The 18440-nt window shown below is 42.1% G+C and overlaps 2 protein-coding genes across 2 annotated transcripts; both read left to right on the top strand.

The window, feature by feature from the left end:
- The first annotated feature begins 5082 nt into the window (after window positions 1–5082).
- Window positions 5083–5991, top strand: LOC109245164 (olfactory receptor 140). Its single transcript, XM_019412481.2, has one exon. The coding sequence runs from the start codon at window positions 5083–5085 to the stop codon at window positions 5989–5991; it is 909 nt and encodes a 302-aa protein (XP_019268026.2).
- Window positions 5992–15876: 9885 nt separating this feature from the next.
- Window positions 15877–16812, top strand: LOC109245165 (olfactory receptor 4C3). Its single transcript, XM_019412482.2, is given in 1 exon segment — window positions 15877–16812. A coding segment is annotated over 1 exon segment (933 nt). The 5' UTR covers window positions 15877–15879.
- Window positions 16813–18440: the final 1628 nt, after the last annotated feature.

Raw genomic sequence — 18440 nt, 5'->3', positions numbered from 1 at the left:
TTCTGCAGCCTTCTGCAAAAGTAACTCTTTTGATTTCATGTGACTTTCTCTGCTCACAAATCTCGCAATTATGGTTGGGGAATGGAAGCATCAGCACTGGCCAGTGTGTTGAAATTTACAAGCCCTAATCAATAATTTAGATGTCAGGACTGGAGCTTAGATATCTAGAAGGACATTGCTGAACTTGAAATACAGGGATCCAAGGTCAGGAAGGCTGGGCTGGGGTGCGGAAAGTCATGGAGCAGAGGCATATATCAGTGGCGGGGCAGGATGGGGCAGATGGTGGGGAGGCCTGAGCGCTACCAGCAAGGGGCCATGAGGTCGTGGGTGGCAAGGGGCCCAGGTGAACGTTAAGCTTATCTGTGCAGTGTGAGACTGACAGTGTGTGGTGTGAGGGAACTGTAGGTAGCATTGTGACAACTGAGGGCGGTTTCCACCCTAAATTACATTCAAGTTAGGGTGGGGCTCTTCTTCATGTTCATAGAATTCCTTGGGCAAATTTATCTGGATACCATACACTCTGTGAGAATGGGGACCAAGCTTGCTTCATTTGCTTCCTCAGCCACCAGCCTAATATACCTGACATAACACTTGTTGATTGAATGAATGAGTGCGTGGACCCTTAAGCCTGCTGTGAATCCAGGGACCTGAGGATGTACTCCAAATTTATATGGCTCACAAATAATTTGAATGTAAGAGTTCCTTCATGGGATAGTAGCTCGTCTTTGAAGGTGCATGCAGAATGTTTAGACTCCTTTCAGACTTGTCACTGCTGAGATAACTAATCTTGGAGATGCACAGGCCAGAATCAGTGGGTTGGTGGGCAGGGCCTTAAAGGAGTGATCCGGACCACAGAGGTCCCTGAGGAGCATTTCTGTGGGGATAGCTGGGGAAAATGTGAACATGGATTTTATTCTTCTAGATAACACACAGAAGAGGAAATGAAGTGTAAAGAGGTTAAAAACCAGCTCGAGTTCACATCATTAGGAAGTGTGAGATTATGGGGAGGTTGTAAAGGGAGAGCAGCGGCTCACAGATGGCAAGGGAAAAGTTACGTTTGCTAACAGGCTCAGCCAGTTACAGCTGACAGCACTGTTCCTCACCTCCAGCTCTCCTCACTTGACAGGGGAGAATACTACGGCTCAGGAAGATGATGTGAATTTCCAGAAGTCTCACAGTTACCTTATGGAAGAGTCAGCACTAGAACCCAGACTTCCCAACTCCTGTTGTGCTACTTAGGAAAGAAAGCAGCTAGAAACTCTCAGGAGGTTTGACTAATGTTCATAGAATGGTGCAATGAACAGTGTGTAGGTTTGAGGTCAGGCCTGGCTGTGGTCAAATTCTATTTTCTACCACCCACAGCCCTAGGATAGTATGTACGAAAAGAAAATTCACTGACATTTAATTTTATGTGCTCCCATTCTGTTCTACCACTTAGAGCCCTGGGATAGTATGTAGAAGAAAATTCATTGATACTTAATTTTATCATCTATGAAGGTATTTTTCTGCCTCATGTAATGATGAAACAGTATGGTACATAATAAAGCACTGAGTTTTACATTCAAAGGGACCAATTATAGGAATATAAAATTTTCTCTACCAGTTCCAACAACTTCTTTGACAAGAACCCTCAAGAGCTGGCATCTAAGAGACTGAGATTGAGAAACACTGATCATCCACAAGTGACTTCTCAGTTCCCTCTAAATTACTCTTTATAGCTTTAACAATTTCTGAAAGGGAGAAGTATATTGGATAGTAAAACATGGGAAGTTGTTCAACATTAGCCGTGGTCAAACAAATATAAATTTTAAAAAGTCAGATGAAATTTAGCCAAAAATAAATCCTGATATCCATCACTAGCTAGGGTGAAAGAGGTAACCTCCATTTTGGTGTTAGTTATGTAAATTGGGGACTGTCTTTTTGGTGAGAGATATCAAAAGTCTTTATAATATCTATACCTCACTGTTTAGTATATACATCTGAGAAATTATCTTAGGGACCTCGAGATGACTTAGTGCATGATTAAGTTTTCTGTGGTATTAGAAAAAAAAGTGGACTTGTTATTAGATACATCTACTTGACAGAATAATAGGCAATCATTAAAAACAGTGCATTATAATGATATGGGAAATATTTAAGTTATATTGATCAGGATAATATATAAACATATGGTGTGATATGTGTTATGGTGTGATAATATATAAACATCTATAGATGGAAGAAAGGATAAAAGAAAAATACATTAGAAAGTTAGTAAGTTTTTCTTTTTGGATGGTACTACTCAATAATTTTTTCTCCTCCTTTAAATATTTTCTAAACTCTGTCTCATCACCATAGGTTATGTTTGTAATTACTTTCCCCTCCTTTTCCTAAGAAGATCCACTGATACCCAGCTTAGGCAAAAACCTGGAGCTAGCAACTTTGTCTTTCCTTCTGTTCCTTTTGTCTGCTTCGTGTCTGAGTAATCTGGGTTTTGAAGGACACAATGGTATAGGAGAGAAGGACAGACTGGGGAGTTAAAGACTCCCACAGACTGGGATCTGTGTTCAGTCTCCCACAACCTAACTTCTGTGAGTTGGTTTGCTCTTTAATACCTCTAGGTCAAAATGTTAACATCTGAAAGTCAAAGATCTTTGCACCAGCTTATATAAAAAACCCCACCCTTCATAGCTTATTAGCAAGAAAAAAGGTACTCTATAGTTCATAAATGGATAAAATTCCTTATTTGGCTTTTGAACTCAGGTCACATAGGATTGTGGGAATTTTCCAAATCAGAGAAGAGATTATGAAACATTTTTTTTCCCCTGCAGGAACTTTCTTTAATCCTATCTAGGCATTCAACATACGCATCATTCAGAGCAGCGGAAGGAGGACCAGATGATGCAGAAGGACGGACCAGATGACATGTTATAAGAATACTATTGGTTCTGTTAATTTACCATGTTAGAATGTAAGTAATTCTGATAAGAAGCTATCGACCTCCTTAGATCCAGGTATTGTAAGTTTCCTATATTATTTGGTTTTATTTTTTTATTCATTCAACACATAGTCATTGACTACCATTCTAGGTCTGGCAATAATGACAATAAACACAAAGAATCTTCTTTCAAGATACTCTAAGTGTAGGGTGGGAAGGTGGAGGGAGACCAATACAACATAGTGTGTGCAAAGAGCTAGGGTAGAGATGCAATCTGGGTGCTGTAGGAATACAGTGAAAGTCCTTATAATCTAGCCTGGGTTGGGGGAAGAGGCCATCTTCCTTGTGGAGATAATAGCTGAGCCTATTTTCGGAGGATGTATGGGAGTAAGCCAGGAAAATTGGGAAAGATTGGAGGAATAGCATGTGGATGACAATGAGGTGTTAGTGAGCATGACTCGATCAGGGGATTTAGAGTAGTTTCATATGGTTAAAGCACATGGTAGTGGACAGGGATGGATGACATGGAAGGGCGGTAAGATCCAGGGACTTGTAATGAGACTAAAATGCTTAGATTTTTATCTTGAAGGTAAAAAGGAGCCATTGGAGGGTATGACTGAATGATTGAATTTTATGTGCAATACTAGATGCAGTGTGGATGATTGAGCAGGTGTCTGCATGAGATATGAGGCAGGAGAGAGGGATGACCTTGTTGGAGCAACCATCAGATTATTTTGCTAATTGATCTCAGTCTAGTGCTGAGAACTATGGTTGGGGCATGATAGGTGCTCAAAATGTTTCTGAAATAAATAAGTAAATGAATGAATGAATGAATGAATGGATAGATGAATGTTAAGGTGTTGCAGACTCTGAGTCTAGAGTTCTCTCTTGTCCAGCAAGAGAGCAGATGTAGAATTGAGAGAGAGGCTAATGTCGCGGAGTGGACAAGAACCCCGAGTAAGGGTCCTTGCTCTGTTTTTATTAGTGTCAGAAGGCTTACACACGTGATGGATGTACAGAAAAAGACAATGAATCCATGAACATTAACTCGTGTGTTAGAGAAAGGAGGTTTCGAAGATACCTGGTGTTAGGGATGTGGGTCAATACAAAACAAAATCCTGGCTCTGGGCAGATGGCTGTTTAAAGCAGGCACTAGGCACTGCCTACGGTTATCTTATCTTGCCTCAGGGATAAGACAGATAGAGCATGCTACCTCAGGGTCAACAAGGCACCTTTCTTTTGCTAATTAGCTCTCTTCTGGGCAGCTTCCCTCTGCTGTGGTCTATAGCCCTGTTTACGTGTTTACCTATACTGGTCCTTCCCTCCTGTGACAGCAGCTTTCTGCTTCTGTACTATGTTGGGGGTGCTTCCGCCCAGTTTTCCTAATCTTGGATGCTTTCATCTCGTGGCTTCCTAATCCTATGCCTTTGTTCTAAACTGGGGGTGCTTTCGCCCTGTTTACCTAATCTTGGATGCTTTCATCCTAAACCTTGTTAACCCATGGGTGCAAGCTCAGGAAATTCCTAAACTTATTCCCCCCAGTAAAGAACAAGACTTGATAAGGTGTGGTGACTAATTTTGCAATTATGAGGTGGACTAGTGAAGGGAGAAGTCAAGGATGACTCACTCCCGTGTTTGTAGCGGGTGGCGGAGAAAATGCGGAAGGGGGAGCAAGAGCTGAGCTGGGCTTGAGATGAGGAAGTCGGTGCCCATGTGCATTGAGGAGTACAAATGGGAGTTGGAAGTGTAGCTCCAAAAAAGCAACTGTAAAAAAAAAAAAAAAATTAGAGGGATTATTTTCCCAGAAGTGGTTATTTTCAGTGAACTAAAATTTATGTTATCCTTTTATCACAAAAAAACTTCCATGAAGATATTTTCAGTCAGAAAACAGAATTCATACTTATCGGTTAAAATGCAAGAGAGGTAATATTTCGGGAGTTGTTTATTTTATCTGCTATTTAACTTTGTACTCTGTCAAAATTATTAATTAGAAATGCAGAAAATGATTTTCATTATTAACAGGTTCTTTCTTTGGGATTCAGGATTTGGGATAATGCTATTCCACAAACACTGATTTCCCCCAACTTGAAAAAATTTCTTGAAAGAGGTAGTAATACATTTTTCTTGGGAAATCTCTTTTCACCCAAGTCCTTGCTCATGGATTCATGGATAGTCCACGAAACATCACGGAATTTTTCATGCTGGGACTCTCGCAAAACTCTGAAGTGCAGAGAGTTTTGTTTGTGTTCTTTCTGATTGTCTACCTTGTCTCTGTTGGGGGCAACCTACTTATCATGATCACCATTATCTTCAGTCCCACCTTGGGCTCCCCTATGTACTTTTTCCTCTCATGTTTGTCCTTTATTGATACTTGCTATTCCTCATGTATGACCCCCAAACTCATTGCAGACTCCTTGTATGAGGGGAGAACCATCTCTTTTGAGGGCTGTCTGATTCAATTCTTTGTTGCCCATTTATTGGGAGGAACTGAAATCATTCTGCTCACGGTCATGGCCTATGACCGCTACGTGGCCATCTGCAAGCCTCTGCACTACACGACCACCATGACCAAGCATCTCTGTGCCCTGCTGGCGGGGGTGGCTTGGCTGGGGGGCTTCCTGCATTCACTGGTTCAGCTCCTCCTGGTCCTTCAGCTGCCCTTCTGTGGGCCTAACGTGATCAATCACTTTGTCTGCGACCTGTACCCCTTGCTGGAGCTCGCCTGCACCGACACATATGTCATTGGCGTCCTGGTGGTGGCCAACAGTGGTGTGATCTGCCTGTTGAACTTCCTCATGCTGGCTGCCTCCTACATTGTCATCCTGCGTTCCTTGAGGTGCCACGGTGCCGAGGGGAGGCGCAAAGCCCTCTCCACCTGTGGGGCCCACTTCACTGTTGTTGCCCTGTTCTTTGTGCCTTGTATATTTATTTACATGCGGCCATCGTCTACTTTGTCCATGGACAAAATAGTGGCTGTGTTTTATTGTATTTTGACACCCATGTTCAACCCCCTGATTTATACACTGAGAAACGCAGAGGTGAAAAATGCCATGAAAAACCTATGGAAAAAATGAGCAATTGTGGATAGAAGATACAGGTACCGTAAGGAAAGAAATAACGAGTCATTCTCAGTAAAAGTTCATATTTTCATGATGAGAGCTGAGAGACTATTAAAAATTTCCAGAATAAAACTGATTTGAATGTTTGAAATTACGTCTAGTCTATCCATGTCCTGTGATACTGGCCAGACAAATTATTATACACAACTTCAATTTCTTTTAAACAGTTTACACTGCATTGCAGAACATGGAAACACCAACTCTCCCTCACCTTTGTCTGAGATGGAGCCTTCATCAGCCTGGGCTAGTAAGAGTCTGTGATGAGTAGGACCCCTTGTTGGAGTGAAAAGTATGACCCCTGGCCCTCCAACTCTGCACATCAGAACATTGATGAGAGTAGTTACTGATGGTTCACCTATGCCTGATTCTATCTACAATTTTTTTTTTGAAATTTTACTGAAATGGAGTTTAATGTGATTTTATTCCATTTAAAAACATTCTGCCGTTTTTAAAAATGTTTATTTATTTTGAGAGAGAGAGAGTTAGAACTTGAGTGGGGGAAGGGCAGAGAGAGAGGGAGACAGAGAATCCCAAGCAGGCTCTGTGCTCAAACCCATGAACCATGAGATCATGACCTGACCTGAAATCAAGAGTTGGATGCTTAACCAACTGAGCCACCCATGTTCCCCCTCCCATTTTGATACACTTACAAAATTGCCAGGAGTCCACAGCAGAAAAAAGGTCAAGACCAGCTTTATCTGGCATGTTCCAGACAGAGGCTGCTCCACTGGGTGGGTCCTGGACAGAAGACCACAAGGCACAGACTGACTCTGGGGGACACTGGGAGGGGCTGAGCAGTCTTCAGTTGCCCCTGAGATGGACATTGTCCTCACAGCCTAATCTATATTCTCTATCTGCCGTGTGGATTCTTAGACAGTGGTCCAAATCTTTTATGCCATAAGTAGTTTTGAAGCAGCATCTTGGATAGCAACAGTTGAATGACCTTTCTCTGAGAGCCTGTTTGCTTCTTTGGCTCTGAGGGAAGAGCCAAAGCAGGGGCCTTCTGGGCATCATTGGGGTCCATGAAGGGATGAGTTGGTTTTGGAACAATACCAGAAATAATCTATAGCTTGGGACTATGAGAATGCAGCAAATACAATTAGGAATTACTGAATTCAAATCCTGGAAGTGCACAGAATAGGTTTATAGTAAAATGAACGTAACTATAGTATGTTGTGAAATTATGCAATAAATATCTAAACGTTGTGTACATGTGACCACACACGCACACACATGCGCACGCACAAATAATTGAGCATTGGTTTGGTGCATCAGCATAGAAGTAGGATCTCATATTCTCATAAGAAGTTGACATGGTTTTATTTTTAAAAATGAAGAAAATGTATTCACAGGGGCTGATTTACTTAGCCAAGAGTGAGCTGGAATTTAAATCTGTATCATTCTGCTTTCAAGTATGATCTTGCCAAAATGCACAGTGCTTTACTATCTACTGATCTTCCTCTGCATGTTTTATTTTGTGTTTCCTGCTTGTGAGCTTCTTGTTATCAACATCCTTATTGTCAATCTCTGATATGAACTTGCCCAGATTTATTTAAAATCTGAAGTCACTATCCAGTATATCATCCGGGAGGCTTTGATTCTCTCTAATCCAAATGGCAAAGTGCTTTCTCCTGGTCACTCGTTACTGTGGGATGGCTTTGCTTTCCATTCGTATGTCTTAGAACTTGAACCTTTTGGGTCCTCTGGTCAGGTGACCCCCATATTCTGTTTGAGGGCTGCATTTTATTGATAACTCATTGCTGCCTACATTGGGTACATGTGGGAAGAGCTCCAAGAGAACCTCTTCTCTTGTTGGTCAGACAAGTGGGCTAGAGAGTGAAGGGGTGGATACTTTCCTTTTCTTTTTCTGTCTTCTTCTTTTTTGTTTTTTTTTGTCTTCTGTTTTTTACTCTTCTAGACCCCAGACAATCCGATGGCAGAGAAGCAGTAACAAGGGTAATAATGGTGGTGTGACAGGTGCCTTAAACTCTCAGGGAGTGAAACTTTTTATTTGGCCATTGGAGCTGTGATCTCAGGTGCCTGGAACAAATCCTTTTTATTCTCTCTGTCCTCCTGAATCTTGGCCATTGACACCGACTCCGTTGTGGGAAGTGTGTAGCACGGTGAAAAAAAAAAACTAAAGCCAAATTTCCAGGGTCAAAGGCACCAGGGAGATCAAGGAGAGGAAGGGCCCAAGACAGTCCTCTCATTAAGTTGTGTATGAATTCCAGGGCTCTCCGCCTTGAAGCTGCAAACGCGTGGATCTGAACTCAAGCAGCATACCAAGGTCTTTGAGACCAGCATTACAGGACAGACCACTACTCGAGTCCCAGACTGGCCACTGGGTGGCGTATATGTGGGACAGAGCTGAAGAACACTGCAACGGATTTGGTAACTGAACTGACATTGGAACCACAGCCCACAGAAGATGGGTTAGAAATTGGGACCTGAAACTAGCAAGGTTAACTGCCTGCTAAAATTAAAAAATCCAACATTCTCAATTTAAAAAAGATAGAGTATCATTACATGATATTCAAAATATCCAGGATACAAGCTGAATTTGCCCAGTATATGGAGAAGCAGAAATCTCAACCTGCCAAGGGAAAAATATGACCAGCAGAGGCAATGATACAGATGTTGGAATTTTCAAAGACTTTAACCATTATAATCATAACCTATAAGTAAGGGCAGGCATACTGGAAACAGATGGAAAGATAGAAAGTGTCAGCAAAGAAATGGATATTATAAAAAAGAACGAAATTGAAAATGGAGAACCAAAAGATTCAGTGGCCAGAATAAAAAAAAATCTCTGGCTGGGCTCAGTGGCACAGTAGAAATATAAAAGAAAGGTGAGCTTGAAGGTAGATTGACAGAAATTATCTAGTCTGAACCACAGAGAGAAAAAAAAAGATAAAAAATATTGGATAGAGTCTCAGGGCTTGTGAGACAATACCAAAATGTCTAACATCCATATTATTAGAGTCTCAGAAAAAGAGGAGAGACAATATGGTTTAGCAATACATTTAAAAAAATTTGGTGACATATATAAACTGATAGGTTCAGAAAGCTCAGCAAGTCTCAAACTGGACGACCTTAAAGAAAACCACCTGAGGGACGCCTGGGTGGCTTAGTCGGCTAAGCCGACTAACACAGCTTAGAAGTAGGATCTCATATTCTCTCATATTCTCATAAGAAGTTGAGTTTGTGTTCATGAGTTTGAGTCCCGCGTCGGGCTCTATGCTGACAGCTCAGAGCCTGGAGCCTGCTTCGGATTCTGTGTCTCCTTCTCTCTCTCTGCCCCTCCCCTGCGTATCCTCTCTCTCTCTCTCTCTCTCTCTCTCTCTGAAAAATAAATATTAAAAAAAAAAAAGAAATCCACATGAGACACATCATAATCAAACAAAAAGCCAAGACAAAGAAAATCTTTACATTATAAAGTGGAATACCTATGTAACCGTGAAGCAGTTCAGAAGTAGATTTTTAACTCTCCAGGATCCCTTATGTCTCTTTCCAATCCTACCTCTTTCTCTTCCCTTGAAGGTCAACACTAATGTGACTTTTATGATAAAACTTTTCTTTTTTTTTTAATTTTTTAAAAATGTTTATTTATTTTTGAGACAGAGAGAGACAGAGCATGAATGGGGGACGGTCAGAGAGAGAGGGAGACACAGAATCCGAAACAGGCTCCAGGCTCTGAGCTGTCAGCACAGAGTCTGACGTGGGCCCCGAACTCACAGACCGTGAGATCATGATCTGAGCCAAAGTCAGAAGCTTAACCGACTGAGCCACCCAGGCGCCCCTTGTTTGCTTTTCTTTATACTTTTTACATTTACCACCTATGTACCTGTCTCTAGATTGGCCTATTTGACATTTTAAATAAATGCAATCATACTGAATATAATCTTTTGTGTCTAAATTCTTTGGCTCACCATTGTGTTTGTGAGATTCCTGTTCTTATGTCTGCCATTCACCTACTTTCATTCTGTTAGTCCATTATATAAATATACCAACCTTTTTTTATACATTCTGTTAATCATGGACATTTGAGTTGTTAACACTTTTATGCTGTTACCAATAGGTCTCTTGACATTCTTGGTGATGTATCTTCCGGCGTATGGCTACATAACTTTCTCTTGGGTTTATACCTAGGAATAGGGCTTCTGGGTCATAGGTTATGTGTATATTTATGTTTATCCAATGTATACTTTGGAAAACTATTCTACATGTTCACCAGCAGCATATGAGAGATACTGGTTCCTCCATATTGACAACAAACACTCAGTATTGACTGTCCTTTTAATTTTAGGCACGTAGGGGAAGCATTGCAGTGGTATTTTATTGTGCTTCTGTGTCCTATTTGTCAGGTGATAAAAGAGGGGAACCCTACTCCCTAAGATGTTTACTGACCACTGGATAGCTCCTTTGCAAAAGCGCTGTTCCAGTCTCATGTGGTTGCTTTTATCTTATTGATTTGTAAGAGGTCTTTATATGTTCCACATCAGTCCTAGTTCTCTGAGAAGCAGAAGCTAAGACAGAGTCGATGTGCAAGAGACTTACCGGGTGAAACACTGGTGAGGGAAAGTGGGAGGGGCCGTCCAGAATGATGCAGCTCCCGCTGCTGTGAAGGAGAGCAGAGGAAAGGAAGGAAAGAAGTTCATGGACTGCAATGTAGCTCTAAGAGACAAGACCCAGGGAGTTCTTGACTTAAAACAAGAGTAGAGATTGGAAGCTGGGGAAGGGAGTTTTGAAGAAAGTGAAGGTTTTATTAAAAATTTTTTTAATGTTTATTTTTGAGAGAGAGAGACAGAGGTTGAGCAGGGGAGGGGAAGAGGGAGAGGGAGACACAGAATCTGAAGCAGGCCCCAGGCTCTTAGCTGTCAGCACAGAGCCCAACGCGGGGCTTGAACCCACGAACACTGAGATCATGACCTGAGCTGAAGTTGGACACTTAACTGACTGAGCCACCCAGGTGCCCCTTGTTTTATTTATTTAAAGTTTATTTATTTATTTTGAGAGAGGGAGAGAGTGTGTGTGCATGTGTGCCCCCCCCCCCCCCCGCCATGAACAGGGGGAGAGAGGGAGAGATAATCCCATGCAGCCTCCACACTGTCAGCAATGAGCTTGTTGCAGGGCTCAAACTCATGAATCACGAGATCATGAACTGAGCTGAGATCAAGGTTCAGATACTTAACCCACTGAGCCACCCGGGTGCCCCAAAGGTGAAGGTTTTAAATGGTCCTTGTGGAGAATTGGAAAAATGTGTTGATTACAGAAATAGAGTAGGATCCCTGGGTGATGTTGATAAGCCTTTCGAAGGTGGTGACATGGATTTATAGTGGACTAAATTCTCTCTGTTTTGTGACTCTTGATATAAACTTTCAGGAAACTGGTTGGGGGAAGGCTTAGAATAGGATTCATTCAGCCCTGGGCAATTGCTGAGCACATGCTGAGCAGGCAAGGGTGCTGGGAAGGTAAACGTTTACAAAATGTTATGGAGGAAAACTTGCCCCACACGTCAGTTAAGTATTCTACATGTGCATCTCTGTCAGTATTTATCAGCATTAAAAATATATAAAATGAACCCAACAGTTCCATTTATTTGATTTTGATTTGGTGATTCTATTTGTTTATGCCCCTGCTTTGTTTTGGAGGAGGCTACTGCTCCATGTAAATATAAGTTCCATGCTGCCAAGGACTGTGTCTGTCTCACTCACCAGGGTACTCCTGACATTTAGCAAAGTACTATCTTTTATTAAGTGGGCCTGGAAAAAAATCCTTATTGAATGATTGAAATGGCAGAGGTACAATTCTGATTCATGTCATTTTGGTCTTTTGGCACACCACGCAGGAGAGGAATGGATGAAGGACAGTGATACTCTTCTCTCAGCTTTAAGGGAGGAGATGAAAGGCCCCCCCTTCTGAGCACAGAAGATGCTCCATAAATGTTGTTGATTCTTGTTGGTGTTGTTCAGCCAGCAATTTCTCTAAAGACGCTGACCCTCCAGTGTCAGTTCCTGAAATATCCTAACTCCCCTTTCCTCCTGACAATTTATAGTTTCTCTGTTGAGACACTAGAAAGATACTGGGCACTTGTAAGAGGCACAATAGAAGCCACTTCCTTGTGAGACCGAAATTGTAGTCAGGGGACTAATTAAATGATGGTGTCAACGTTGTTCTGACCTGTGAACGAGGCACAAACTCCAGTGAGTGATCCCCATGAGGGAGAATTAGTCTCCCCTAGAGAGGCAGAAAGCACATGGCACTGACTGTCCCTGTGCTGTCACTCCCAATTTCCCTTATAAAAACCCTGTCCAGTGGAAGGAAAAAGCTTTTCTCAGAGACTGTGCTGGTGAATATCCTTAGCAGAAAGCAGAGCTAATGAACCGGTTACTCTGTCTAAAGAAGGCAGACAATGGAAAGTGGTGGTTGCATTGGAAAGGGCATAGGCTGGGGTGATATGTGACCTGGGTTCCAGCCACACCTCTGTCACGGGTCACCCATGTGACCTTGGCTCAGTGCATCTATATCTAAGATCTCTCTGAGTCTGAAATCCACCGTCTTTAAAATAGAGAATTGGAAACGATGATTTTAAATCCCATCAGGTTCTTAAGCAGACAAAAGGGAAATGGATGACAAAACAATTCCGGCTTCTTGTAAATGAATGACCGACATTTGTGTTTTCACTTCGTACTATTCTAAGAAACCTTCAGGGGCGCCTGGGTGGCTCAGTTGGTTGAGTGTCTGACTTTGGCTCAGGTCATGATGTCACAGCTTGTGAGTTCAAGCCCCGCATCTGGCTCTATGCTGTCAGCTCAGAGCCCGCTTCAGATCCTCTGCCTTTCCCCCTGCCCCACCCCCGCGTCTCAAAAATAAATAAACATTAAAAAAAAGAAACCTTCAGCTCAGATGAGTTTCGGTAATTGATAGCACCTGCTTCGTCTGTGCTTTGCCTCAATGTTTAAAACATTCTAATCTCATCCAGCAGTTTAATCACATGAAACAGTGAAATTTGGGATGATACATTGGAGCTGATCTGGATGATCCTTTAAGAACTCTTCCAGATCCACCTTTCTGTGATGTTAGGAGGTAAAAACAAAGCACAACACAACACCTGGAGACCTGTTGTTGTCCTCAGATCCAGTCAATGTAAGTTTTCTGTAATCTGTTTTTGAAAACTAAAGAAAAATGCAACTCAAAACTGTGGTGGGATAATTTTACTAAAATTCTCATTACTTTCCACACAATAATTTTGTTTCTCATGGATAACTCAAACAGGAGACTTTTTTTTTTTTTTTTCTGGCTAGCTTTTTAACAAATAATTTATTTTGTATTCCCACAAATTGCAGAGATGAATCAGCTTAACATTTTTATTTTTGGGCTGAATTCTGTGCTATTCATACCAATTTGCATTTTCTCTATTGTGCTCTGTATGGGGATCAGTATTAGCTCATTTTTTAAATATTTATAATATTATAGTTTTGAATATAATTAGCTATATTCAATACAACTAATTTAGTTTTGAACGTATCCACTTAGGTCCTTGGGTATTTAAGCCACATAATGAGTTTGTTGTCCATGGTGTTAATGATGGTGATTTTAGAGATGCCATTTATTGAATGTATATTGCATCCAGGCTCTGTACAGACACCCGGGATGCCCTGTTATCATTTACTGCTCTCGGCAACCTCAAGGTATAGCAGTTCTTTTGTTTTCATTTTATTTTTATCTATTTATTAAATTTTTAAAATGTTTATTTTTAAGAGAGAGAGAGAGAGAGAGAGCGCCTGAGTGGAGGAGGGGCAGAGAGAGAGGAAGACAGAGAATCCAAGGCAGGCTCCAGGCTCTGAGCTGTCAGCACAGAGCCTGATGCGGGCTTCGAACCCGCAAACTGTGAGATCATCACCTGAGCCAAAGTCGGACATTTAACTGACTGAGCCACCCAGGCGCCCCCATTTTCATTGTATAAATAAGAAGATTGAGGCTTTGAGAAGTTGTTCACAGAGGAAGGCAGAGGAAGGATTCACACCCAGATAAGCTTACACGACAGTATAGTGCAGTGAAGCCCACAGCATCTGTAGCAAGACTGCCTGGGTGCAAGCCCCACCTCGGCCACTTCCTAGCTGAACATGCTTCTGTGGGTTGCTCATATGTGTTTCACTTTCTTCCTCTGGAAAAGGGGGATGAAAACAGCAGTCTACTTCAAGGGGATAATGTGAGGATTAAACGAGCTGATATACGTAAAGCACTTAGGAACGTGCTTGGCAAAAACTGCATGCAACCCAGGGATTTGCTCTTATCACCCCTGTCTGTGTTCTTGGCCATCACGTTTTACTCTGAAAAGGTCCCCATTGGACTCATCACTTACAGAAGCAACTTTGCCTTCTTGAACTAAGACTGGGAGAGAGAAAAGGAGGGGGCAGCTTCCTGATCAACCCAGGAATCTTCTCCCCAGTATTTCTTATATCTCTTATATCTGGGTGTCTCTTCCTCTGACACTTAAACGTTCTCCCTTAATTCTTATCATACTGAACATCAGGTTGCCAGCAAGTTGGAAGATTTAGCTACTTTAAGGAGGCCTATGTTTCCAGGAAAGTAATAGATTGCTGGTGGGTAGGCTTAGTGTCAATTTTTTGTTTAAAAATTTTTATAAATGTTTACTTTTGAGAGAGAGAGAGAAAGAGAGAGAGAGAGAATGAGTGGGGGGTGAGGGTCAGAGAGAGAGGGAGACACAGAATCGGAAGCAGGCTCCAGGATCTGAGCTGTCAGCACAGAGCCCTATGCGGGGCTCAAACCCACGAACCACAAGATCATGACCTAAGGCAAAGTTGGACGCTTAACTGACTGAGCCACCCAGGTGCCCCAGGTTTTTGTTTAAAACCAGGGTAGGCAAAGGGATTTTCTTGCTATCACTAAGAGAAGAAAGGGTGAGTAGGAATATCCTACCTTGTAGCTGGTTAAGAGGGAGCATCTGTTCTTCCTGCCCCTGGAGCTTCCTTTAATGAATAGGCAGATACTCATTACTTAATAGAATCTTCCACAGATGCTCAACAAACTTTTACTTTAAAGGAAGTCCTTCCTACAGATGCGGAAGGACTAGTAGCTTTTAACTAGAAGGATTTCACTGAGCCCAGGGAAAGCAAAACCAGAAGCATATAAAACGTGTAAAGCAAGGGGCAAGAGTAATTTAAGTTTGGCTTCCTGGATGTGATGCTGCCCACAGCATGGGTTCTGAGTGGGAGGGGGTGAGCAGGGAAAGAACCAGGAAGTCGGGGAGGTCTTCAGCTGCAGCCGATCAGCTTGTCTCAGATTTGCTTCTGTTTTACATCAGTTTGTGTTGCCATCAGAAACACTGACAGAAAGTGTAGCAACCTTCATTGAAAAGTTCAAGAAGAAAGACTGAATTCAAAGGATGTGGACTAAACATGCAGAGTTTTCAGGAGATCCTAAATGTTCATGGTTTTCTCAGGTGCCATTGCATCTATGTGGAACCATCCTGAAAATTGTCAGAGGCATACTCTAGTGGAAAATCAAGGTCTGCCAAATGTTCGGTTTTAGCAGTAATGAAACTAATATTTAGTTGTTTTCACGTAAGAACTTAGAAATCTACTGCCCAGTGATGCAAAAGTCAACAATAGACATATGCTCATATTTTGTGGTTAACAAAGTGAATTGATCCAAAAATATTGGAATGGAAAGAGTTAAGAGGGACAAAGGGAAGCGAGTGTGTCTGAAGAAAATCTGGTAGCACCTTCCCCCACCCTGTAATTAGTTCTCTTATGTTTGTGTTTTCCTCTTGACTTTCTAGGCAATACCGTACCTGCATTCTCACTGTCCTTGGGCTATATGGAAATGCCACACAATATCACAGAGTTTTTCATGCTGGGACTCTCACAGAAGCCAGAGATACAGAGAGTCCTCTTTGTGGTTTTTTTGATCATCTATGTGGTCACCGTGTGTGGCAACATGCTCATTGTGGTCACCATTACCTCCAGTCCCACCCTGGCTTCCCCCATGTATTTTTTCTTGGCCAATCTGTCCTTTATTGATACCTGTTATTCTTCCTCTATGGCCCCTAAACTCATTGCGGACTCCTTGTGTGAGGGGAGAGCCATCTCTTTTGAGGGTTGCATGGCTCAGCTCTTTGGGGCCCATTTCTTGGGAGGTGTTGAGATTATTCTGCTCACGGTCATGGCCTATGACCGCTACGTGGCCATCTGCGAGCCTCTGCACTACACGACCACCATGACCAAGCATCTCTGTGCCCTGCTGGCGGGGGTGGCTTGGCTGGGGGGCTTCCTGCATTCACTGGTTCAGCTCCTCCTGGTCCTTCAGCTGCCCTTCTGTGGGCCTAACGTGATCAATCACTTTGTCTGCGACCTGTACCCCTTGCTGGAGCTCGCCTGCACCGACACATATGTCATTGGTGTCCTGGTGGTGGCCAACAGTGGTGTGATCTGCCTGTTGAACTTCCTCATGCTGGCTGCCTCCTACATTGTCATCCTGCATTCCTCGAGGTGCCACAGTGCCGAGGGGAGGCGCAAAGCCCTCTCCACCTGTGGGGCCCACTTCACTGTTGTCGCCCTGTTCTTTGTGCCTTGTGTATTTACTTATATGCGGCCATAGTCTACTTTGTCCATGGACAAAAACATGGCAGTATTTTATGGTATTCTGACACCTATGCTGAATCCACTCATTTACACCCTGAGAAATGAAGACGTAAAAAATGCCATGAGAAAGCTCTTCATTAAGAAACTACATGTACGTAATGAGTGGTAAAGCAGGAAGTAGAAATGACTTTATGTCTGTAAGTGTAACAAACCAAAACTCGTTTTGACTACTGAATATCACCTTATTCCGTTATGTCTATCTGTTCATCTTCATAGGCTTTTATGGTTTAGTCTTTTTACTTGAATTGCATAGTTTGGTTATAAAACAACCGTATAAGACGTATGTGGCATGAATCATTATTATCCCTGTTTTAGAAATGAAGAAACTTTGTCTCTTGATGTGATTGGTTAATCAAGGTTATCCGGCTGTGAAGTACCTAAGCCAATACCCCAAATCGGTTGTTTTTGGTCCATCATTCAGCTCTTTCACTAGCGATCCATGGTATGTCATTCCAGTCTGTGTGATAATGGAGCTATAGAAATGTGAGGCAAAATACAACGTAAGGCAAATAACTTCTTGCTTAGCTGTGGCTAGCAGTCTGTATGCATCCAGGCAGGCTTCTCTTCCTTCTTATCACCCTGTATGACATCCCTGGCATAGCTGCTGTTCTAGAAGACCTTCGCTCTGGAGACAGATCAACCTGAGTTTCTGTCCTATTTCCCGTGCTTACTTGTGGCATGACCTTGAGAAAGTGACCAAACATCTAGCAGCCTCTGATGCCTGTCTTTAAAATAAAGACATAGATGATACATATCTAAAGTGTTACTGTGAGAATTAAATTAGAAAATCGATGTCAAATTCAGAATCCAGTTTCTGGCACATATTCCCACAATGTTTTATTTTATATGTTCCTCAACCTTTCCCTAATCTTCCATACAGAGGCTGCCTTCCTTCACTTTTCTATCTCTACTAGGTGTGAAAATAATGCTGTGCTTAGAGTAGATGACTTTGTTTTTGGCCAGTGATTATTTTTCCTAACTCCCTGTTTCAGATTCCAAGGGATGCTGGGGTTCTGGAATCTGAAATGTACATCCGTGTTTGCTCTGTTCTTTTCCTGGTTTTATGAACTCTGACGAGACCCTTTCTCAGGCTTCATTCTTTAAGAGTGTAGGCTCTCATAATTTCCAAAAAGCTTTTGTTTCACAGTATGTAATTCACCATGTTGCAACATACCCACTTTTTATGCTTGTACCAAAAAAGAAACTAGAAGTTAATATGAAAGTTTGTCTACTACAAGTATTCACAATTAGTGTCCAAGAACTGATTCAGGAGCTCATTAGAAAATAGTTATTGCTTTACCCTCAAACCTCTATGTCTCACAAAAATAACAGTTGCCGAGTTCTTAGGGAAAATAAATGTTGCCTTCTTTCATTTTGTCGCATTCTGATAGTCTAGTTAAAAAATTAGGTATAAGGAGGGGTGCCTGGGTGGCTCAGGTCTGACTTCGGCTCAGGTCATGATTTCGTGGTTTGTGGGTTTGAGCCCCGCATTGGGTTCTATGCTGACAGCACAAAGCTCAGAGCCTGTTTCAGATTCTGTGTCTCCCTCTCTCTCTGCCCCTCTCCAGCTCATGCTCTGTCTCTCTCTCTCAACAATAAATAAATGTTAAAAAAAATTTAAAAAACTAGGTGTAACGAGACCTTGAATTTTATACCTATTCATTTCTGCTGTTAAGATAATAAAAGTATGATTGAGCCTGTATTCCAATTAGCTAATAAATATGAAACCATGGTGAG

This window comes from Panthera pardus, unplaced genomic scaffold, assembly GCF_024362965.1.
Source record: "Panthera pardus isolate Hobbes unplaced genomic scaffold, ASM2436296v1 HiC_scaffold_12, whole genome shotgun sequence".
NCBI lineage: Eukaryota > Metazoa > Chordata > Mammalia > Carnivora > Felidae > Panthera > Panthera pardus.
The sequence above is the reverse complement of the archived record's forward strand: the minus strand, read 5'-3'. Positions and strand labels throughout refer to the sequence as shown.